Source organism: Etheostoma cragini, chromosome 23 (genome assembly GCF_013103735.1).
Source record: "Etheostoma cragini isolate CJK2018 chromosome 23, CSU_Ecrag_1.0, whole genome shotgun sequence".
Classification (NCBI taxonomy): domain Eukaryota; kingdom Metazoa; phylum Chordata; class Actinopteri; order Perciformes; family Percidae; genus Etheostoma; species Etheostoma cragini.
Window position 1 is genome coordinate 18,927,022 of NC_048429.1, and position 25,980 is coordinate 18,953,001.

General features: G+C 42.1%; 1 protein-coding gene across 1 annotated transcript in view; it reads left to right on the forward strand.

The window, feature by feature from the left end:
• efcab6 (EF-hand calcium binding domain 6) overlaps positions 1 to 25,980 on the forward strand; it is a 67,925-nt gene that overhangs the window by 840 nt on the left and 41,105 nt on the right. Inside the window, exons 2-4 of the mRNA XM_034864137.1 lie at positions 1,303 to 1,493; positions 10,254 to 10,348; positions 10,485 to 10,545. Coding sequence (XP_034720028.1) covers positions 1,303 to 1,493; positions 10,254 to 10,348; positions 10,485 to 10,545 — 347 coding nt within the window. The remainder of the gene's footprint in view (positions 1 to 1,302; positions 1,494 to 10,253; positions 10,349 to 10,484; positions 10,546 to 25,980) is intronic.

Below are 25,980 nucleotides of genomic sequence, written 5' to 3' on the forward strand. Positions count from 1 at the left end.
TAACTTAAATATTCTAGTGGAAAACGTTAACATGTTTTTTTTTGTAGACCCAATGCTTTATTTTTTAGAGTGTACAGGGAACATTCACCATTCACACACATTCATACACTGTTGCCGAGGCTGCCGTACAAGGTGCCACCTGCTCATCAGATAAATATTCACACACATTCACACTCCGATGCGCAGCACCGGGGGCAACTAGGGGTTCAGTGCCTTGCCCAAGGACACTTCGACAATGACTGCAGGGGCGGGGATCGAACCACAAACCTTCCGATTGGCAGGCAACCACTCTGCCACTGAGCCACAGCCGCCCCATAGTGTCATGGTGAAGTGCCCTTGGACAAGACGCTGAACCCTGAACGCACCATCAGTGTGTGTGGGAGATGAGATCTAGGGAGGTTCCAACAAAAACACCCAAAAAGTTGTTGAAAAGTAACCTGCAAAAGCGAGAAAAACAGAAAACCTTGAAAAGTGATCGTAAATGAAACTCGAGAAAAACGTCACAAGGCAACAAACGTAGTAAAAAAAGCCAAAAAAGGGAGAAAAAAAATACATCGAAGAAATACCTTAAAAAGGAACAAAAACTTTGAAAAAAACTCGGTTTTAATTATTGGATGGGTTATGACCCCCCCCCCCCCCCCCCCCCCCCCCATCCTCTCATAAATAACACCTATGTGCACAAATGTTTATATGATTAGCAGGTGCCACCTGCTACCTCATAAGGGAAGAAGAGTGGGATTGGGAAAGATTCAAGATTTCTTTATTGTCATACAACAGTACACTGTAGTACGAAATTCCGTGCAAAGTTAAAAAATACAGCACAGAAACAATTAAAACCACAGTGGAAAAGTTGAGATATTAGTTATATGATCGAAAATAAATAAATGCTTAAATGCTTATATGGGTGTGCAGGGCATGTAGAGTGATAAATATAAATATCTAGATTCTAGATAAATACAGTTGGGAAAAAGTATAAAGTATAAATATCCGTATTTAAAGTAAAATAGTGCGATAGAGAATAAGTAGCAGTCAGAACAGATACTAAGGAGCAACTTAAACAGATTGTTATGTACATATAGATACATAACACATTCATATGTAGGAAAGCGCTATATGCTAACTAGGAAAGCACTAAATAAATGCAGTATATATGTCAATGTGGTGGAAATATATTTAGGGATGCAGGAATGTGTGCTGTATATGTGGCCACTTGTTTTATGTGTTCCCCTCCTGTAATTATTTCTAATATAAGTAGCTTCAATGTGACATGAGGAATATTTTATCCTCATCTGAGCCTCTCAGCCCATCCAGGGGGGCGACCAACCCTGGAGCAGGTGGAGCCTCTGATCCACAGCAGACTGGCAAACATCAAGTTGGCCTTCGTGGCAGCGGACCCTGATGGTACGGGGCTGGTGAGCAGGGAGGAGTTCCGACGAGTCCTGAGGGGCCTGCTGTCTCTCAGCCAGAACCAGCTCGACGTTGTCCTCAACGAGGTGAGAGGGACATAAACTTTCTGTTCTGACTTGATTCCAAAGGCCATGAACTCCTGACACGGGTGTTTATTATTTGAACTAGCAGATTAGAACTCTTCCCAGGACTGTGGGTAGGGGACTTAAATATACAAATTTGGGGACTTGCTTGACTTACACTAATTTAAAACTTGACTTTGACGTAGTTTTCATGACGTGGGACTTGACTTAGACCTGAGACAGATGACCCAAAAGGACTTCACTTGACTTTTTATTAAATACAAAGCAATATATATATTTTTTTGTGCTATGCGTGCCAACCTGGAGGCAGGAGGGAGGCATCACACAAAAAATAATAGCTCAGTGTTTCCCACACAATAGGATTGTATGTGTGGTGGTAGCTGACCCGGGGTGGGAGGTGCAGACTTCTGCTTCTATTTGTATGCAAATAGAAGGAAAGGAGGCTTTCACATCTGACAACAAAGTCCATTTCATTTGATTAGTATGAACAGAGCACAACCGTATCTTTTCCCCCGTGACTTCCATAAGGTAACTGCTATTACTGTTGTAGCTAATTAGTGGCTACAACAAAAACAACTAGACTGGCCCTAGAGTTCGGCATGCAAGTGAGCGACAGATTGTTGCCAATGTGACCATTACAGTGAGAAAAACAATTTAACTGCTGCTGTTACGTGAACGGGCGTCAGCAGAGAGGTGGAGCGAGACGATGTCTTTGCACTCACAACTTTGACTTTCATTCGTAGGTTACTCCCAAATGGCCAACATGTGTGAAAATGAACTATACCAAAATGGGGAAAAGTTTTTAACACATCAAAGGAGAGGTTATGAAACCAACTCGCAGACCAATAGTAATCGGAGGTCGGGAGTAGCATGGTCACATAGAGAGTCCTGTACAGTCCGAGTCTGCAAACGCTGGCAGCTGAATATCAGACGTTTTGGCGCTTGTGATATTTCTCTGGCGCTTGCTAAAACCTCTTTAATGGGGGGCAGAACTTTTGTAGTTGGTGCCTTCTATACTGAGAAAAGCCAGAAAATGTATTTTTGGTTCATGTGGATGGAAGACAACAACTCCCAGAATGCACTTGCTTTGCTTCCCTACGAGCCACGGCTACTGCTTACAGACAGTCAAGTCAACAGTGTATTATTGTTATTTCAACCATATGCACAAAACAACGTTTCACCATGGCTCAAGTGGTGTGACACATTTCAGAAAGAAAAAAAAAAGTAATTATATGAAAAAGACAAAAGAAACAGGCTATTTAGTGCACGCACATTATTGGCTCCGTAGCTAACGCATTGGCAGAATTAGCGCTTGGTAGGCCGTAAAGTATGAACACAGTAGTAAATTGGTGTGGAATGTAGAACGGTCGTTAACAGTCACAAACTCCACCAGCACTAAGCAGTAGTTGGATAAAAGCCCCCACCATTTTTACACCAGTCCATGTTAACACAGCCTACATCCACGAGTCTTGCTGCCAGAGTAGAATCTGCTTGGAAAGCTAGCTGGATAGCGGAGTCTGGAACACTGTTGTTCAGCCATGTTTCCATAAAAACAAGCAGTCTCTGAACTTGCGTTGGGAGTTTTGTTCAAGTTGCATGCAGTCCAGTTTTGCTACAATATTGTTTTTGGAGTATGCAGAATAATCAATGGCATAAAATAATCTGCACGGAGGAGTAGCGTCTGTGTCTAGCATGTGTGTTTGTGTGAGAGAGAGAGAGAAAGAGAAAGAATACATGGCAGCATGTGGCGGTCAACATTGATTTTGTGGCGGGACGCAGGTGTCGCAATCAAACCAATTGACGCAAATTCAACCAATCAAAGAAAGGCTCTTTTATATTTTTTCCCAATTGAAAATTATTTAAATTGAACAATGTGGGCTTTTTGAATGTTTTAAAGTACTTAAATATAAAATAGGCAACATTCGACATGTTTCACCCTTGCACATAATCGCATAGAATTTCTTTTGCGACATTGGAATCCTTGGCTGTGAAATACAACCACACTTTTGACTTTAGGCATTGTAAATGCAATAAAAGCTAGCTAGCTAACAAAAGACTAGCAGAGCAAATGTAATATGTTTACTAACCATTACGTGCAGTGAATGGTTAATGTGCTTTTACGTCCGTTTTGGTGAGCACAGAGGAAAAATGTTGTATTTTATTAGTAGCCTACATTTACGGTAGCTAGCTAACAGAAGACTACAGAGAAAGTGGGATACTTTTAACTGTTTCGGAGTGACAGAGGGAAAACATTTTAGTCTCACGTTAAAGCTTCAGTAGGTAACTTTTGTAAAAATGTATTTTTTACACATTTGTTAAAACTGTCACTATCTCCTGACAGTAGAATATGAGACAGATAATCTGAGAAAAAAAACAAGCTCCTGTGGCTCCTGTCTGTGCTCCTACTGACACTTGCAGAAATACACCGCTCCCGGTCAGAAACAGCCAATCAGAGCCAGGAGGACTGTCTTAGCACTGTCAATCACTCTCGTACTGCTCATACCCCCCCCCCCCCCCCCCCCCCCCCCCCCCCCCCCCCCCCCCCCCCCCCCCCCCGCACAGCGCGTCCCGTGTTCAAGCTCAAGATTGTCGTTGTGCTGCAGCTGTGCTAATCGCGGAGAAACAACTTTTCAGGAAAACTGCCAATTTCTCTAGTGACACCTGCTCAGAAAACAAAGACGGACAAACAGAAGAAGACCGATGACGGAAAGCGAGCTAAAAAGAACGAATTAAACCGAGCCCGAAATTAAACGACGGGCAACAGAGCGTCTTCTCAGAGGTTGAGGGAGCTACGCTTCCTGAAAGTATTCAACAGGGATTCAGAGCTAGCCACATTTCTGCTTGACATGTAAGTATCCCTGCTTGATTTGTTTCATTTTTTAAGAACTACACAACTAAGATAGCAATGGTTACGGTATCACTGGTGATCGCGCAAATCTCATTTGACTCTGTAGCTTGTTGCTAAATCTAACAGTTAGCTTGTTAGCTTGTAGGACGACAGGAATGTTGTAGCTAGCAGGTGAAGTTTAAGGCTGAATCCCATTCCTTCCCCTTACCCCTTCCCCTAGCTTTTGCGCGTTCACGCGGGACCTAGTTCTGTCCCAATACCTATTACGGCCTAGGGGAAGGGGATAGACCACGGGCTGTATGGCCCTTGGAACCTAGTGTGGACGCGACCTCACTTGATAACTTTACCTGCTAACTCCTTCACCCTCAGTATAAGCAATATTGTTTTTATACCTACATTTAGTAAGCCACAATGCTTTTTGTCGATTTGTCGATTTAAATGTAGCTTAGCTATGGTGAAACGCGTTTAATTGTGCGCTGTCACTGTCAACGTTTGGCAAGGCAGAATACTACTTTTAATAGTGATAATTTTTAAACATGCACGTTTTGTTCCCCCTCAGGATGTAATTTGTAAATCAAATGTCTGACACCAGTTCTTTATGCTCCTTCAACAGGTCAGACATTGCCCCAGACACAGAGGCACGTGAAGGAATCGTCTTCAGTCCAAATCAAAATGTTCAGTATTTCCTTGCGCAGGAGTACTTTGATAAAAAGCTGATTTATTTGACCCATATTCAAAATAAAACCTAAGACATATTTCTAAGATGTTGTTATTCCTTGGCTTAGTGAGCTACCTCAATGATTCATCATTCCTACTGAAAGTTTAGTGTTTTTAATTGATCCAAAAGGTAATTCAGTAATGTACTGTGTAAAGTATTAACATATCTTTTAATAGAAATATTTTAAATAAGCAATATTTCTACATTAAGTATTCAAAGTTTGTAAAGCACAGCACACAGCAGCTATACACTCCTCCTGAATAAATCCCCTGTATTGTCCATGATGATGTGGAAAGCATCGGTGGCCCTGCTTACCAGCCTGCGCGTTCACGGCAGGCCCCGCTGTGAGGGAGGGGCTGTGGAGGGGGGGCTGTAGCGCAGCAGAGAGCAAGGGGGAGGGACCTGGAAGGTGTGCTTGTTCAAATTTTTAGGCTAAGTCCACGTTTTCTCAGAACTCCCTAGTGCAGCTTTAAGTGAAACTGAAATGAGGAACCAAAATTTGCGTTCTAATCTGGTCCAAATGCATAGGATTTGGCACCCAACCCTAAGTGGATGCAGGAAAAACCGGAGACAATACGTACAGGATGACCTAAATTGAGGACAGCTACATTATTGTAAGTGCAATGATAAGATCAAGTCCAGTAAGTCCTTTATCAAACCGTGGGAATGTGTGTACCAGGATAGGAAATTAACTAACAATGTAAAGATCAACAAGCCACTGACACATACTGTATGTTCTCATTTGATTCATTCAGTAAATTATTATTTTTTATCTTAAATCCAACATCCATTTCCATTCTAGCACGACCCCAACTGGCACAACTTTCAGGACCAACCTTCAAAGGCTACAGACACACTGCAGGTCTTAATGCTTAATTCAGATTTTTTGCTTAGATCCAATTTTTTGTTTGGCAACCTTTTTAAAATGTGGCCTATATCAGATTCAAATGTGAACTGTAAGGAACAATGACATCAGACATAGCATGCTGTTTCACTAAAGTTAGGGAGGTTATGGAGGAAGTAAGCATTTTCGCTTTGATTTAAAAAATGTTGATGTCTGACTCTTCAGCACCAATCGCAGACTGCAGTGTTTGGATCAATTTTCTATGTTCCTGCTTAAATAAACTGAAAGGAACCAGACTGCTTGGTGGAAACAAGGCTTTACATTTCCCCCCTCCAAATGTTGTGTTGTTGCTTGGGGCATCATCCAGAAGATGGCAGTAGAAGATTTTTTTTCAAATCTCTTACAGCAGTTGACATTGACAAATGATGCTCCGTGGCTGTGAAGACTGGTCAGCGGCCAAGTGAATCTGGCAGATGTTAAAGCAGACGTTATTTGTTTGCACCTCTGTTGCGCTGGATCAGGTTTTCCTGGCTGACTCTTTAAATAAAGGCATTTTCAGCCTTTATTTTGATAGGACAGCTGAATACATAAAAGGGGGGATGGGGTGGATGACATGCAGAAAAAGGCCGGAGGTCGTAGTCAAACCTAGGCCTGCTGGGTTGAGGAGTAATACCTCTATATATGGGCGCCCGCTCTACCACGGTGGCATAATTCCCGCTCTCCTTTTGTCTTCATCTGGGAGTACGCTGCCTCTGTCACTCTCCTCCACCACTGTAATTGTCTCCACTGTTCCTCTTTGTTCCGTCTCAGCGCTCACACCTGACAGTTTGACTGCCTGTCTTTCCCACACAGATTTCCTCCCATAATATCAGCACTTTGTGTCTCCCCCCTATACACAACCCCACTTCCCTCCACCCCTCGCCCACCCCTCCCACTCACCGTCTTATTCATAAAAGACGGATGAGTTTGTGTGTGTGCTTTCTGGAGAGTTGTAGAAAGTTTACTTTAAAGGACTAACACCGGAGTAGCAGCTGTTGTTCTGGTGACATTTTGATGTGGAAGTTGCTTTGTGCTTGGGGGAGCGAGAAGCCACAAGCAGCCTGACACCCCCTCTTCCCCACACACACTAGTTCGACTTCTACTTCTTTATTTATCTATCTGGCCTCATCCATCAAGATCTTTTTTTCGTAAAATATTGATCAAATATCAAATGTGCTGCGTCTGTAAAACCTCGGCCTGTAAAAGAAATATGTCTGAATAATTCAAGCTCATTGGGGAGGAGGGACAATCACAGCTGTCAAATCTGATGATGAAGAAGAAGCTAGGGACAGACACCCAGACTCATGCAGAGAACAAGACACAGAAAATGCATTGCATCAGGAGAGCTCTAGCTCTGTCTGAACTGACTTTGAGACCTCTTAAACATTGTTACATCCTACCTACCTCAATGCAGTGACTCTGCCACTTAAAAGCCTAATTTGAACATGTTGCTAGAGCTGTGAAAAAATAAGTTGATTTGTTGTCAACTTTTAAGTTAATCACCAACTATTTTGTTTGTGATTAAATGGTTTGAGTCATTTCTTAAAGAATAAAAATTCACATGCATCCAGCTTCTAAAATGTGAATCATCTCTGGTTTCTTTACTCTGTTACGCTATGACAGTGTACTGAATATCTTTGAATTTCGGGCCCAAAATGACACATATTTCACAATTTTCTGACATATAATTATAGACCAAACAACTAATTAGTTAGTCAAAGTAACGAATAGTAGCTTAATCAATAATGAAAATAATAGTTATCCCCATTTTCTAATGTTCCATAGGTGCTGCCACCCCCGCGACCAATTGCTGCCATCAAGTCAAGGCTTGATGCTAAAGACATGCTGATGTCTTAATGCTTTGAGGCTAAAGATACACAGCAGGTGTATTTTCACGTGAGCCGCTCGGACAGCCGGGGCGGAAGTGTAACAGTGAGACTTTCCAGTCAACATACCAAAAAATATCCCCTAACATCACATGTATTGCGAGCAATGAGGATGCAGTGAATAGTGACGATTCTCTCCGACCAACCAGCAGTCTGCAGGTTTTCACGTCACCTTTTGGTATCACCTCAACTCAGTTGGAACCTCGACTGAGGTAGTACTAAAAAAATGTACCTGTTAGCAGGTACCAGGGACGTTTTTTCGTAAAGGAAAACCAAAAAAGGCGAGTTGAGCAGGTACCATGTAGTAGAAAAACAACATAAGAATATAGTAGTAATAGTAGTAATAGTAGTAGTAGTAGTTGTTATTATATTATATTAAAGTTATTGCACAGGCACCATGTCTGAAGCCTATGGAGGCCTTAACTGTATTATATGTGCGTATTATCCTGTATCCTGCCACCACCTGCAGCCACACTGGCCACTGTTACAATTAAAAGTTACATTTAAAATGTAATTGAATCAGAATATGAGTAAAACTTAATTGTAGTAAGCGAATGGAAATTTCTGTTGGATGTGTTGCACACAATACACATACACAAATTACACACACACTGTCTGTAAAGGGAAATGCCAAAATGCAAATTTGTGTTAAATTACGAATTCTTGTTAATTATGAGGAATTTAAACGCGTTATGTTACATGTAAAGTAAAAGGTTTTGTAATGTTCATTCATCTTTTTTCATTGTTACTATAAGCATTTTGTACACCAATTCAGGATCCATCTACAGCAATGCCATGCCAGTCGTCTGGAACTGCAGTATAAAAACTATCACAAGTAAACACATGTTTACACGGTAGTGTTTTTTTTTCATATCTTAGAAAGATTTATTGTCCCAAAGAAACGTACTCTGATAGGTAGCAGTTATTTTGTTAAAACCTAAGATGATTAATTGATATTATTAACAGATGATTTTGTCCAAAAGCAGAACACCTCTACATGTCTTATGGCCCCTGCCCCCCCAGGCACTGACCTCCCTCTCACCTTCAAACTGAAGTGCAGGTGTAACAACACCATCACAGGTATATAGAGCACGGAGAGCCCCCCTTTCCTCCCCTGAGGTGTGTGTGTGTGTGTGTTATGCTCCATGGCTGCTGATAGCAGTGATAATTGGACAGTGTGGTGTCTATAATAAGACTCAATGCCAGGAGCTCCGCTGGGGACCGCTGCACTGGATTACACCATGGAAGGATGTAGGGTAGGGCAACAGGGACTGTACTTTGATTATGAGCCACCAAAATAGGTGTACGCATGTGTGTGTGTGTGTATGTGTGTGCGCCAAGTATTTGTCTGCTTGATTGAATGCATGTGTGTATTTTTGTGTGTTTTTTTAGAAACTAGTTCCCTGTTTTTTTGTGTGTGGGTACGTTACTCTTTACCAGTTTTCTGTGAAGTATGTGTGTCCATGTGTGTGTGTTTGTAAAATAGCACAAGGTCAGAACAAAAGCATCCGGCTGCATTTCCCAGGTGTGCCCCATTCCAATAAAAACGACACCTAGTGTATTCCCCAAACAGCCTCATCCTTAAAATTACTGCTCAACCCACCTGACGCCAGCCAGCCACATTTCCACGGTGCTCTTCCCGTCTCCACGGAGACGCCATTACATGTGCCATTATCACCAATGCTGGTACTTGAATGTTTGAAAAAGTTTGGAGTGGGCTGGAGTGCAGGATGTTGAATATGGAATCTTTCCCAGACACCATCGTCTTCATCCTCCTCTTGCTCTTCATCATCATCACAGTTGTGTTTTGTGTTATATATATATATCAGAATATACCAAGGGTTTAAGGACTTATGTCTCAGCAGGATTTAGAAAAACTAGTCCATGCTTTTATCTTCCATAGACTAGACTACTGTAACAATGACTTTACAGGTCTCCCTTAAAAATCAAGTCCTCAGTCCTCACTAACACCAAGAAAGGGGACATTTCTGACCTACTGCTACACTACATACCCAGACCTGTCAGGTCCTCCAGGACAGGTCTTTCCCTGGTGCTTTCTGTCCCCAGAGTCAGATCTGGACATAGAGAAGCAGCGCTCAATTTCTATGCTCCACATATCTGGAACAAACTCCCAGAAAACTGCAGGTCCGCCGCAATCTCAGTTCTTTTAAATCAAGGTTGAAGACCTTTCTTTTTTATGCTGCCTTTCTTGAAATTATTGTTAATTTATCTTACTGAACTGTAAGTTTTATTCTCGTATTTCATCTGTATTCCATCAATCCATCTTTGTCCACTTATCCGGGAGGGGACCCCAAACTTCCCTTTCCCAAAGCACATTACTTTGCTGCAATGCGCTATAGAAATAAAGCTGCCTTACCGTGCCAACTGTATGTGGAACTACGTGTCTTTGTGTTTGTGGCTGCTGTAGGTGTGTGAGAGAGGCGGTGAAACCGTGGACTACACACGGTTTCTTAGGCGGTTCAGTCGAGCTCCTGCTATCCACAGAGCCTGCAGCAGCGTGAGGTAGACACACTCGTCTTCTCTAGCACCACAGCAGACGTTTTCTGAACAAAGAAATATCACGCTGCTTTGCATTTACAGGCATTTGGTGGCAGCAGCTGAGCACAAATGAACTGTATTGTCTGTCTGTTTCTCTCAGGCGGGGTCCACAGAACACCTCCATGTCCCTGTCTGAGATACAGAAGCATCTCAAAGATAAGGTCTGTACACTCCCTTTGACTTGGTCATTGTTAAAAGTAGGGCTGCACAATACAAAATAAATATCAAAATGTGCTTAGTATTGAATTTCTGCTGTTTTCCGTTTTCAAATTGTACAAATTATTCAGCTAAGGTCAATGAATGTGAACACTTCCTGAAAGATTGATGTGAGAGTATGCAGGGGTGAATTCTTGCTTCAGCTTTCATTAATGCTGCAAAGGCACACGTTACACACGCAATGAATGCAATCTAAACTCTAACATGACTCACACATCATCCTCAGAGTGTGTGCGTGTGTTTGTGTGTGTGTGTTGTGGGGCCAGCGCTGGCAGATTATAGGCTCTACGTAGGAGGGCATGACAGAATTGACTGTGGATTTGTGCGGCTTGTGTTCCACACATTAAACCAGTCTGTAGATGTTGTGAAACACAGAAAATGTATCTGTGGACAAATGAAGGCCTGAGGGTCTTTCAGGGCTGTCCTAATCCTTACTGCAGACCTGCATATTTGTGTGTGTATATTTACATGTTGGCTGTATTCAGGAAAAACATCTCTCACAGCCCACATCCTTCAGTTGACACAATACACATTTATTCGTAGTTCATCCAAATCTTCCTCTTGCATATGTTTTTTTTTGCTACTTCTCTTGCCAGCCAACCAGATTCAAAGAGACGGACTTGTAAGAACAATAATATGATGCCAACCAGGGCTATGAAACGAGACAGGACTGTGTCACAGTAACCCTCAGTGAGACAAATCCACCTTGTCAGGGTATTTCATTTAACTCCAGTCACATGAGTTATAATCAAAAAAGTCACATTTATATTTTCTAGTCATTCTGTCTGGTATGTTCCAGTTTTTGTAGGCAAGTTCATTTGTATTGTGCCTTTCAACAAAGCAATTAAAAATGCTTTACATAGGAAAGGTCCCCACCACAAGGCTTTGTACTATGGGTGACCGAGCTTTTTGTTCAGCTGCACCACGGCTCTGGAACCAGCCCCTGAGTGACCTGAGAGCAGTACAGCACCTGGACACTTTTAAAGCTGAACTGAAGACTTTTTTATTCAGAAAGGCATTTTTGTGCTGATTGTTTTTATTGTTATTATTCTCCTGTGTAGCACTTTGAGATTCTTTGGAATGAAAAGTGAGTTATAAATAAAATATATTATTATTATTATTATTATTATTATTATTAAATTAAAAGACATGTGAAAGAAACACACAGCAGTATAAAAAGACAGATAAAAGAATTAAAAATAATCCAAAATAGAAGATAAAATAAAATAACACTGTCCAAGATTTGAATCAATTGTCACAAATTCAACGTAACAAAGGCAACAGCTGTTTAACCCTTGTGTTGGCTTCCCATTGACCATGGAACTTTTTGTTTGTCTGGGTCAAAAAAAATTTGTGTCACTTTTTGTCCAGCTTTTCCCAATGTTGTTGTCACCTTTGTTGATTTCGTTTTTTTTTGCGCTTTTTTTTTTAGCTTTGTTTACCTTTATTTACCGTTTATTAAAGGTTTTTCTGTCAGTTTTGTCACTTTTTAATTGCCACAAAACACCCAACTTTAATAAGAGTAGTGAACTGATCATTTATTGTAACTGCGACGAGTGCTGTATGGAACATTCCCATATTTTTTTGTTTTCTTTCTTCATTTTAGTTGAAAGAAACCCACTTTTCTGATGTGGAAACATTAAAAAAATGGGTCAAATTTGACCCGAGGACCAGAGGAGGGTTAAAAAGACCAGAGAGTTCAAACAGAGCCCAAGTTTTGTTCCAGGTACACTTTACCAGAATATAATATAAACACAAATACATTCCTTAGATTAGATCATTTTTAAACCAGTGTTTACCCTAGTTTCTTTCTTTCAGCAGTGGTGCTGAAGTGTGTGAGGTTTACTTTGCCCTTCAAATATTATTACATGAAAATGACATCTCTATTGTAGACCTAAGGTCATTTTTAAAGTCTGGTTTTATTTTCAAAAAAAGCTTCAACCCTGTTGTCTACAGTCAAGATATAAACATCATTTTTTTCAGGATAAACTGGGTTAGTAGAATATTTGTGCTGCAGTGAGGTCACTTTAATGTTAAAAATGGTTCTAGGACCTTAAAGACAAAATAAAGAAATAAAACGGAACATGAATCTTACAGATATGTATTGTTATCACACACAGAGCAGTACAAGCTAAGCCAATCTCCTTTCTAAAACCCTTCTCAAATGTCCTGGGAGTCACACGGTGAAGAATTAAACATTATAAATTATACAGTTGACATAATACATACATTTTTTCAAAAGAAGTCTAGACGCTTTTGCCCTCATGACATTTGCCAATAATCAACATGAAAATGTAATATTTATTGATATTACGCCCACAGCTATGCTACACAAGCATAAAACAGTTCTCCTATGTGCAAAAATAAACATAATAAACATTATTACTCATGTAAAGCACAAACTGTTTACATTTCTTCAAAGAAGGCCCAGTAACAGTTTGGATTTAATTCTCCACAACCCTGTAAAAAGACACAAGTTCCAGGCTGGATAGAAAATCACCTGTAGAGGCTAGAAAGACCCCGGTGAGACCTCCATGACCGCTAGCTCGTTAGCTTTTAGCTGCAACAATCAGGAAGTTTCTGTGTTTTATGCTTATTAAATGATTGAAATATAAATCAGTGGGGGTGTTTTAGGGTCACCGACAACGCTCTTGGGTCCTTAATTGCTGAAGTAACAAACACTGTTAGTTGTTGACACATTACAGACGAGTTGAGTTTAGTTTAGTAGATAACCCGAACCAGGCATGGGCCTAACGTTACATTTATTAACATCCATGAATTTGATCCAATACATCCACTAGCGTTTTTATCCCAGGACCACCGGGATGGAACCTGAGGTCCCTGAAGCAGGCACCAACACAGCCCTGAACTTCCGTTACATTCAAGCCATTGCCATATGAGTTGACACAAAGCTAATTGATCAGCTCCACACAACCCTCTCTGGATTTCTCAGGATGGCAGTGTTCAGAAAATTGTCTCGTCAAATAGAGTGAAGATAATTTCCTCTCCGTCGTGTTTTTTAATCCACTGTGTCCTCCTTGGCTACTAGCAACTGTGTGGAGGAGGGGTGGGGGTGGTGCATGATCATGGGAGGCTTGTATCATGTGGACACGCCAACAGTTTTGTCGTTGCTTAGAAGTCCTCACAAGGAAGACAGAAAGTATGCACTATAGCTTTTAACAGCAACAGGAGAGAGATGACAGGAATGAGGGAGACAGGTGTAAGGCACTTTAAAAATAGGTAATCTAAAATGTAGGGGATGAAATACAATTGCAAACTGATTTAGGCTAAATTGCTCCTACGGCTAGAGGTGTTGGCCATTGCCTCCAAGGTACCAAAGAAGGACTGCTGTTACTGATCAGCTTTGTGCTTCTCCTGTTTTAAGATCTGGTCTGTGTGGTCGTTGTTCCATCAGTTTATTTAGCCATTATTCACGCACAGCCAGTTCTCCAGTGGAGCTCTATCATGGCACCAGCTGTGGTTGCTAGGTGACGTGTGACGCAACCGTAAAGCTTTTACCTACTCTACTCCATCCAACAAACACCAGTCATTTCGTGATCCATCTCCATAAACACGTGATGATAAGGCGATGACTTATGTTGTCACGGCAACAGAATGAACATGTTGGACTGCCTAGGTCAAAAAGAGAATCTGTCTAAGAGAAAGGTTTTGAATCAATCGGATATTTGAAGAACAACGAAGCCACGGGGGGGGGGGACTTTGATCTCTGTCAAAATTGTTTGTCAATTACTGTAATAAGTGTGAGTGTGTAGGAATGAGTGCGTGAGATTGTTTGTGTGTGTGTGTGTGTGTGTGTGTGCGGTCACTGTCTGCTGACTCGTCTCTGAGGACCAGCTGGGCCTGATAATGAGTGATGCACACACACATATGATGAAGTACCAGACACAGCTGTTTACCCCGTGTGCTCGCCTCACTTATCAATATTCAATTAAGATCACCGCAATCCCTGAACGCACACACACACACACACACACACACACACACACACACACACACACACACACACACACACACACACACACACACACACACACACACTGAAGTATCCATCCAAGGTTGGAATGAAGGATTTTTCTCAACTGTCTTTACTCCATCTGTGTCTGGATCTCCTCCTCTTTGGGATTCATCACTACTTCTGCAACCTTAGTGCGGAGTTGAATGTAAAAACCCATCCTGATTCATTGAGATTCCTGAAATTCGTAGCCAGTATGGTGAACTAATAGCAACATGATTAGTTCTGTTGAAATCTTTGCATTATTTACTTCAAATACCTTTTGGTAAAAATGTAATGCATAATCATGTTCAATTTTTAAAAAGGGAAATTGTCTTTTATGTACCCAGGCTGTTCTCATGAGCCATTTATACATACACCTACAAAAAGTAATGCACTGTATTGCACGTATTTATTGCCTATTTACCACATTGATTTCCACTGTATTAGATCGCTCTGGTCTATGCACAGAGGAGGTGATCGACCAGCAGAATAGTTTCACCTTATTTTGTAGGACAGCATAGGAATTGGTGCACACACGTTTTCGTACAATATCCCACGTACCCGTTTACAAGGATGCGTTGCTCTACTGCACGTAGATGACACAAAAATGACATTGAATCCACCCATTTTTTTTCAGTAGAAGGGTCCTCTATCACAATGCATCTACATGAACAACACTGAAAAAAATAAAGCTTTGAAAACTAGAACACTTTGGAACAGACCAATACTTTTCAGACAGATGGGATTGTTTGGTTTAGCTAATACAGTCAAGCTGCAGCTGAATTGTCTTAAAAAAAAAAAACTAAGGCAGGACTACGATTCAATCACATTTCTGTCTGTTCTGTGATGGATGAGTCATTTAAATCCCATTTTGGGAAGTTGTAACTAATCTTGGTCTGCCTGTCTGTCTGAATCTACCACTGTGAAATAGCTGTAAGCTCTCTCACTAGTTGTCAATCATATAACTTTTTACATGCTCTTAAAAAACTGTACTACATGGAAGTGCTGAGGAGTCACAACCCATGAGATTGTCAGACCACAGTCAATTGGTTTAAATATATGGATGAACACAGGTTTGGGCCATAGATGAATCTGTGTCTAATCCTCTATTTATTTTATGTGGAAAGTATTGCTTTTATCATAACCCTAGGATTGGGGAAGATGGGAAACGTTTTATTATGTTATTAAACTCCTGCTGACATTGTGTCCAGTGGATCCTTTAATCACTTTTTAAAACACTGTCTTGTCATTTTTTAATACTTTTAATGGGCTTTTTGAATAACTGACTCAGGTGTTTTTAAGGGGTTTAAGTGTTTTACTACATTAACAATCCAGTTGTGCAGTTACCAAAGCTTGTTTGAACCTGAACCTGGATCTTAGTTTATTTTGTGCATACACCTGACAAAGGAGCGCTGTCACATGATCAAATATTGATTTTCCAACCATCAACGCCAGCAGTTTTAGAAGCACAGGGGTGTCACATCAGAAAACTGGAAAATAAAAAAATAAAAAAATCCCCCTCTCACCCCTTGTGGGGTATTATGTGTCATCCTCAAGCTCGGGTCCTCTACTTGCCTGGGAGTTTGAGGGTTCTGCGCAGTATCTTAGCTGTTCCAAGGACTGCATTCTTCTGGTCAGAGACCCCTAATGATTTACCTGGAATCTGCTGCAGCCACTCTCCCGGTTTGGGGGTCACAGCCCCCAGTGCTCTGATTACCACTGGCACCACTGTTGCTCTTACTTTCCAAATCTTTTCTAGCTCCTCTTTCAGCCCTTGGTATTTCTCAACCTTCTCGTGTTCCTTCTTCTTGATGATGCTCTAGCCTCTATTGATCTTGTACTGAGTGCCTGTTCTTGTGCTGCCAAGATTAGTGTCTCTGTGCTGTCCTTCAGTCCAGCCTTTTCCAGCCACTGGTAGGATTTCTTGATATCATCTACTTCTTCTTTTTGTCTTTGGTACATGCCGTGCAGCGGCTTGTCCCTCCATGACGGTTCTTCCTTTTCCTTGTCCTCACCTTCGGGTTTCTGCTGCCGGAGGTATTCAGTAAGCCCTTCATCTTTGGGGGCCATCTTTCTGATGTACTCCTGGATCTTCGTCGTTCCATCCTGGACAGTGGTCTTGACACTCACTAGCCCTCGGCCTCCCTCGCTACGCTTGGTGTACAGTCATAGGGTGCTGGATTTGGGGTGAAACCCTCAGTAGCCTCTATCTCCTCCTTTGGCCAGTTTATTATACCAGCGGGGTATTTGATGACTGGCAGGGCGTACATGTTGATGGCTCGGGTCTTGTTTTTCCCGTTCAGCTGACTTTTCAAGACTTGCCTCACTCTTTGTAGGTATTTGGCTGTGGCGGTCTTTCTTGCTGCCTCCTTATGGTTTTCGTTAGCGGGTGGCACCCCAAGGTATTTGTAACTATCCTGAACATCTGCAATGTGGCCTTCTGGTAGTTCAATCCCCTCAGTTATGATCATCTTCCCTCTTTTTGATACCATGCGACCATACTTGTCCAGTCCAAACGACATTCCAATGTCATTGCTGTAGATCCTGGTAGTGTAGACCAGTTAGTCGATGTCTCGCTCATTTCTGGCTGTGAGGGACCAAGCAGTTAAGCATGAGGAGTCACAAGAGAAATTCCACAGTAAGAGTTTTTATTTCCCAAAAATAATTAGAACAAAATAAACATTGTTGTTGTTTTGGGCCCTTAAAAGAGGTCAAATAAACAGACAGCAACTAAGGCTCTGAACATATGAGAAAAAATACAACCGACCCCCTAACAAAGAAACAAAGGGGACTCATATATTGGCTGATCAGACCAATTTAAACACACAGGGGAGACAAACAATAACTGCAAACTAACTTTAGAAACAAATAATGACAAACCTACCTAAAAATGCATTCCACATAACATATACTTTTACTTATCTTAACGCAACAAAAATTACTTTATATAAAATCTAAACCCCAGAATACCTACAGCGGGAATAACCTACCCCCCCCAGACATATAAATCTGCTCTTTCTCCAAGCGCCACCCCTTTTAAACCATTAGACCTCAATCACTCCCAGGTGTGGACTCCAACTAGTAAGCTCAAAAGAAAAAACGGTAATATAACAGTATGACCATCCAAAAGTAACTAACAGTGCACGCTTGCTAAAAGATACTTTCATATAAATCAAATAAAGTATGATACACGTGAAATGAAACAAGTGTCCTGTAAGCTATTTGTAACTGAATAAATGGTTGCAACAAATTAAGGTGTATAAGCAAAAGCTTATAAACTAAACCTAAGGAAAAATGTAAGTGCATGAGGTTACCACTCTTAAGCTAGTTGTTCGGCCATGGCTGTGGCCATCACACTGGCGTACAGCTTGATGTCATCCATGTAGAGGAGGTGACTGATGATTGTTCTGCTTTGGAATCGGTATCCATAGCCAGTCTTTGTGAGGATCTGGCCGAGGGGGTTCAGGCCTATGCAGAACAACAGCGGGGATAGTGCATCGCCTTGGTATATGCCACACTTGATGGGGACTTGTGCAATTGGCTTTGAGTTGGCTTCCAGACTTGTTTTCCACAACCTCATTGAGTTCTTGATGAAGGCTATTAGTGTCATGTTGACCTTGTACAACTCCAAGCATTCCAGTATCCATGTATGTGGCACTGAGTCGTAGGCTTTCTTGTAGTCAATCCAGGCGGTGCACAGATTGGTCTGCCTGGTCTTGCAGTCTCGAGTGACTGCTCTAACCACCAGTAGCTGGTGCTTGGCTCCTCTGGTGTTACTGCCTATTCCCTTCTGGGCCCTGTGCATGTATTGAGCCATGTGCCTATTCATGATGCCTGACAGGAGCTTCCATGTTGTGCAGAGGAAGGTTATTGGCCGCTAGTTGGATGGTTTTGTTCCCTTCTGGGGATCCTTCATGGTCAGGATTGTCCGTCCTTGGCTTAACCATTCTGGGTGGGTCCCATCCATCAGCAGTTGGTTCATTTGAACTGCCAGGCGTTCACGGAGTGCAGTTAGTTTCTTCAGTCAGTAGGTGTGGATCATGTCAGGGCCTGGTGCTATCCTGCTCTTCATACCTGCCACCCTTTCTTGGATGCCTGCCGTTGCAATGGTTACTGGTTCTTGTTCTGGGAGATTGCTGTGATCTGTTCTTAGATCCACCAGCCACTGAGCATCTGTGTTGTGGGATGCCTCCTTCTCCCGTATGTTCTTGCAGTACTGTTCAGTCTCAGCCCTGGGTGAATCTGCTCTTAAGTTATTACCCTGCCACTGAGTGTACACTTTGGATGGTTTGGTGGAGAACATCCGGTTTATTCTCCTGGCTTCTGCTTCACCCTTGTATCTCTTTAGGCAGGTGGCCAGAGTGGTGAGTCTTTGCTGGCAATCTCTAGAGCCTCAGGTATTGACAGCTTGTGTAAGGAAGGTGTAACCCCTTTGTCACACCTTTCTGTAGCTTTGAGAGCTGACTAACCTCTCTTCGTGTTGCCTTGATCTTGGCCTCTAACCTTCTCCTCCATGGGGGGTAATGTTCTTTGTGGCTTGTGGTGTTCATCTTATAGCCAAGCATCTCTGAGATCACTGTTGCTGTGGCGTGCATCAGCTCATTGGTCTCGTTTATGGCTTTAGTAGGGATAGTACGTACTGCTGCATTCCAATTTTCTAGCAGACTTTTAGTGGGTACTTTGTCACTTAGCCTTGGCAGTCTTGGTCGTTGTACTAGGGGGTCCAGCTTGGCTATGATCTTCAATCGTAGTTCATTCACCCTTATGTTGAGTGGTTCTGTGCCTTAAGGGCTCGTTGTTATTGGGGCTTGGGACCCACTCTCTGAGTATGGGGATGATGATGAAATCTCCCCGCTGACCTGTCGTACTGGCTCCCCCTTGCCGTAGCATATTTGTTGTACCTCATCAATCTCTAGTTGTGATAGGAGCTGCTGTTTGCGGATGTTAGAACACTGAGCCAGCGGCTTTTTCTTTGTCAGTGTTGATGTTGGGTTTCGAAGCATCCATCCATCCCATAGTCTCTGCATGTAACCCCTCCCACTGGGGTTGCTTATATAGTAGCACTGCATCAGATCCATGTTTTCCGCTCTAGTCCATGTATGTCTTGTTCCAGTAGCCCGTTTCTCATCAGGTTGCCCTGGTTCCCTGGCACCTTGTTAACCCGGGCGACGTCCGAGCCGGTATGGCTCTTGTACTTGCGGTTTCACTCATGGCTAAGGTCAGTAGCATTAAGGACCTTGCCTAAGGATCCACCTGGATACACCCACCCTGACCGGTATTCAAACCTATGATCACCTGAGGGAAAATTCAGTTGTTGCAGCACAAATACATAAAAAGTACAGATAAAATAACATAAAAAATAAGAATTGTGTTTTAGGTCTAAAATAACTTTAAACAAGCCTAAACATTTTCTTTGAAATGCCCTGACAGCGCTTTACAATGTAATTTTTTATTTACGTATTCTGTGGTGTTGTAGTTTGTAGTTTGTTGTTGGTGTAGACTTTCTTTGCTACTCCAAATATTATTTGCTGTATTATGACCAAAAATGAGACCCACATGAGAGGTGTCAAGTAACAACACATACTACTGGTACAAATACTAGTAAAAATTTTGGGTATCTATACTTAACTGGAGTTACTGTTTTAAGAAGACTTTTTACTTCTACTTCTTAGATTTTCATGCAATTATCTGTGTTAAAAATAGCCTGGTTACTCCTTTTTTAAGTTCAGTTTTCAGTTGCTTGTCATTGTTAGAAAAAAAACAAAAAAACAAAAAACTATCCAGATACATCGCCATCCGGATAGAGTGTATCTGTTGCCCTCACAGATCCCTACAGCTAAGCTTGGATGTGGAGTACATTGACCTTCCAATAAAGGCAATTCTTTTCATGATCAAATATTTATTAATTTTTATATATTTAAGGAACAAAAAATTACAAACAATACCCTGAGACAGAGAACGCACAAAGGACAGACCAGTTGGTAAAAAAGTAGGCTGAGGATCGTCGACCACGATGTTAGGTTGGTCCCTTTGAGCTGATGGACGGGGCACTGGAATTGCAGTGCGGCCATCTTGGAAAGGGAGGGAGCAGAAGCAGAATGGCCAGGAACAGATGAAGGAACGGTAGAGGAAGGGATAAAGGGATGAAAGGATGTATGTACACTGGGTCTTATGAAGCCTGTGAACACAGGCATGAAAAGAAGGCAGAGACCGCCTGAGACATGACAGACACGGAGGGAGCTGGCACACGGGGAAATACAATCTGCCCCCCACCAGGGGAAGCTGTGGCTGTCGAGGCCCTCTGACGTCATGCGGGACACTGCTGGCCATAGCCAATGCTGGCGGGGGACTGAAGTGCAGGAGGCACGGTGATTGCAGCTTCTGGGTATCAACGAATGGGAGGTAGAGCCGGAACAATGCAGTTTAATCTTCATTGCGGCAGAAAGGAATGCCTTTTCTGCTGAGGGACCTTTGAAGGTGGACCAAGGTCCAGTTTCCAATATCAGGCGGAGGAGGAGGGCCCGCTGCACCGAGGAGAGTAGTGGGCGGGGATCGTTCGTGGAGATCCGGTCGAAGCCAAGGCACGGTGACCGCGGAACGCAAGCGGCTCCGTTGAGACACACGGCAGGGGTCCGGCTCCTGCGGCGTGACTGAAACGTGCCCTGTTTCAAATAGATCATTGTAAAATCGCCGTTGACATTTGGCGAGCTTAGCTATCTCTTGATCAATGACAGAGAGCGTGGAACGCTTGTGTCAAGCAATAGAGAGAGATAAGAGATAAACAAGGCTGGCTGTGCAGTATGTGTAGGTTTGTCTTGTGATTAGAGGTGTGGTTTAGGCGTGGCCCCGCTCCCGAACCTAAGTTTACAAATTAACTTCATATGAAGAAACTGAGGTGATGCAAAAAGAAAATCTATCCATGAAAACGATTTATGTCTACGTGAGAAAAAGGAATAATTCTTACAGATTGGATTAACTGCACGCCAAATATCTATGATCCCCAAACTGCTGGCCCATGATTTCAGAGCATTTGTAGCCTGAGCCTGGTCCGTAGTGACCTACGCTTTGAACAATCAATATATGGATCACACACAGCAATGAAATCTGCACCAACAATAAAAGAGAAGTCTGTTAACTCCACAATTTGATTACATGAGGCGCATAAGCTGACACAAGTGCAAATTTTCTGGCACCAAATTCTGTCGTGGAGATCACATCCTGCCTGTATCATCTGACCAAGAGGACAACAGTTTAAGTCCGAGGTTCTGTTTGACAACAACGGCTACTCCTTTTGTTTTAGAAGTTGCTGAGGAGGATGAAATTGTGGGATATAATCTATCGGTATATATAGTGCATCCAAAGCTAAGTCCCTCAATACACAAAACATGCAGAACAACAACATACAACATACGGCCAGTAAAAAAGGGAACACCAGCCCATAAATACCTGATTAACACAGTATGGTTCCTTATTTAATTAACATGAACAAAAAATAGTGGTATTCTTCTTTCGGCTTTCACTGTAAATTCGGTGGGCTCTCATAATAGACATAATCTCTAACTGAACATCTGCTAGATTCGGGAGCCATTTAAGCAGGTACCGCGAGAGATACTGGATAGCTTTAGCACCTTCGGTTTCTGTCCTGTGCAATACTAGTACTAGGCAACAAGTCATCATCTCTTCTGCTTCATAAAGCACATGTTACACAACAAGCACAATGCTCAGAAGCATGTGATTATGATTAGCATATGATTCTTTAATTTATTTGTGTGGTACTGAATGAATGTAATGCATTCATTATCAATGGGCATAAATGCAGCTGAAACAGGTGCATCCCAAATTTTGGGGGGTACTGTACCCCCCAGTGGCCTGTACTTGGGGGTACAGTACAGGCCACTACAGGCCCCTGTGGCATGGCCCAGGCTTTTGTCCTTAGTGGCATTTTTCTCCCTCTACTTTACTTTCAGACTGTTTTGAAATGGGCGGCTGTAGCTCAGTGGTAGAGCGGTTGCCTGCCAATCGGAAGGTTGGTGGATCAATCCCCGCCCCTGCAGTCATTGTCGAAGTGTGCTTGGGCAAGACACTGAACCCCGAGTTGCCCCCGGTGCTGCGCATCGGAGTGTGAATCTGTGTGAATGTTTATCTGATGAGCAGGTGGCACCTTGTACGGCAGCCCCCGCCACAGTGTATGAATGTGTGTGGATGGTGAATGTTTCCTGTAGATGTAAAAGCGCTTTGAGCAGTTGTTAAAACTGGAAAAGCGCTATATAAATACAGTACATTTTGATACCCACTTTTACTTGAGTAAAAAGCGTGAGTTGATACTTTAACATCCAGAGAAGGTTTTGACACCTCTGCCCACATGCAAGTTATATTATAGTCGAGTGCAAGGCGACAAGAGTCTCTTTCGGAACAGATTTTATTCTTCAGCTAGATGTTTCTGGACTCTGACATTGACATTTTTTTTAACTCTTGTGTTGAGTCTTACATTTCATTTATAAGGATCTTAAAACGTTTTCAATTTGACTTGGTGAAACCTGCAGAAACCCTGTAGTACAAGTAAAATTTACATAAATAAAATGATCTATGCAAGAGGACTTAATGGGTGGACTCAAATTCTCAGAAAGAATGATAAGACAACTGTTATGACTTTTCTCTTTAACAATTCAAAACAAGCACGTATATTAAAAAGGCACCATCAATATGCCCATGTAGAATGCCAAAGACAGGAGCTTCTTGAGCACAATGTGTCAGCATAGTGGCAAACTGTTCCGTGGGCCTGATTGGAGTCTCAAAAATGTCTCTCCTAATAGTGACTCTCATGAGCAGTTCTTAAAAATACCAGCAGGGAGCTTTCCATATGGGGATTCCCAGGAGTAAATCTTCATCAAATGGGGGTCTTTGTTCTATTCTTCATCTATTTCTGGAGCCGGGTATTCCAGGGAAGCCCCCTTGAAGACCCTCCATGTTGTGTAGGTCATACAGTGCCTTTGTTAAACCAATGTTTGGATGGTGAGCAACAGCAGCAGACTGGTCCCTGTGCCTCTTACTATCCCTCTAGGCTCCACTTTAATGGCGTCTGTCTCTGGCACTCTGAATCCCAAACACAGAGAAATTAGCCCTCTCATTGACAGACAAAGGAAAGTTCATTTCTGCGCTCTCTTATGATCGCTGTCTGATCTCCTCTCGCTCTCCTCTCTTTTTTCCTCTCTATCACTTAGCGGTTTCTCCTCCTCCGCTCCCGCTTGTGTCTCCCTTCATTCCCCTCCAACTCTCCGTGTCGTTCTCTCTCTCTCATCTCCACTCTTTCATCCCTCCTCTTCAGAGAGCTGTCCTATCCCTCTGCTTGTCTCATTCCCATAATTCATAGTGACAGAAAAGGTTAGAGCAAGCACAGCAGAGCTTTGGCTGACAGAGAGGAGCGTTGAATGTCTTTTAAAGCGGCGTCGTTGTACACTCTTTCCAAGTCGGCACAGTTTGACTGAACATACTGAAACGCAGCTTTGTGTGTGACATTAAAATAATGTTTGCATCACATGCAAGTGCTTATATCTGAAGGGAGACAGAGCAGACGTGAGGATTAGTGCTACACTTACATGTTTATTATAACCTGGATATCCTGTCATTTTATGACATGTCATCACAGTTTTATTCAGTGGTTTTAGGTTAAAGTGTAGGTTTCATCGTGAATGAATAAATGTCACCTTCCATACACATTGCCAAGTCAAACTGTATTCGCGGCACAACACATTACTGTAGTCATTAATCCTCACTCTAAATACGCCTAGCTGAGGTTTCATGCTTAACAAATTATTAAAGCCTTATTCTCTGTTGAAACGGCTCAGTAAATGAAGCAAACTGGATGGTCTCGCTTTGCCAGACCATCCTTCACGGCGCTGCTGGGGAGGGTCTGGCTGGTCACACAGCATTCTGGGATGGGAGAAAAACATTCCTTGGTTTATTGGGATTTCTTAAACCTATCACAATCGTCACCGTAGGTGCTAAGCACCAGACAGAGCGCCATGCTTCTGCAAAAAAAGTCTTAGGAAGGTGGAACGTCTACGTTCAAACGTAGTTTTAGTTGTGCAACAGAGTCCTACGTTTGGACAGATAATCTAGCTAACTGTCTGGATTCACCCTGCAGAGATCTGAGGACCAGGTAACCATAGTCCTCAGAAATCCACTGGAGGTTAGAACGCCAAAACAAAGAAAGCAGAAGGTAACGGACATCTGGCAGAATGAGGGACATCCGGCGCAATTTCCAGCAGCACCGGAACAATCCCTGAAGTGGAACGTCGTGGATATAGACTAAAGATAATGTCATAAGAACATATTTTGTTTTATTTATTTTAACCTTCATGTTGTCCTTGGGTCAAATTGACCCGTTTTCCAATATCAATCTTCTTTTTATTTACCCTAAATAACATGATAGATTCCACACAACCCTCTTTGGCAAGTACAAATCTCTGCTTTCCCAAATTTTGGGGTGTCTTATTCAACTTTATAGCATGTGGAAAAAAAATTGGAAGTGGTTTTGAAATAGTATTAAGTAAAAGTTGACATATTTCAGTCTGTTATTGTCCATCAAAATAAATTCCTTTAATTTTAGTCTAAATATTTTGCTAATTTCTGCTTTTCTAACTCAAACAACAGGTATGATTTCCTACGAATGAGGTTTATTAAACATAAATTCCAAAATTAGGTATAAACCAAAAGTTAATAAGTTAGTGTTACGTAGTGTTGAAAACTTCAAAAAAGTGACAAACATCGTAAAAAAAAAGGGCCAAAAGTGTAGAAAATTGGGACAAAAACATAAGAAAAAAGCCTCAACAAAAGTGTTGCTTTTAATTTTGACGGGAAGACAACACATTCATTCATTCATTAATTAATTAATTAATTCATTCATTCATTCTTCCCTTCATTCATTTATCATTGTCCAAAGCTCTCTGAGATCAGAGCTAGTTTGTATTAACAAAAACACATTAAACACATTGTGTGTATCCTTGAGGCCTGCCAAATGTGTTAAATGCTTGTAAAACATTAGGCTGATTCAAGATGGACTGCGTCTCGCCTGTAAAGTGGACGAGAGCAGCCGGCAGCAGCCGGGGGCTGGGACAAAAATCTGCTGTCAAGTTGGAAAGTTCCCAGCCGTTTCCAGGAGCCTTCAGGCTGAACAGGCTCAGCTTGTACAAGTCTCCAGTTGTTTTAATTAGGCTTTATATGTGAAATGTTGCTGAATCTAATTAAGAACAGACTGTAGATGATCCGTGGTCTGAACAGATTTAGTCTCTCTGACCACACGTCACCATCAACCACACGTGTTCTGTACAGAATAAGCCTTCAAGTCAGACAAATAACAGTTAAA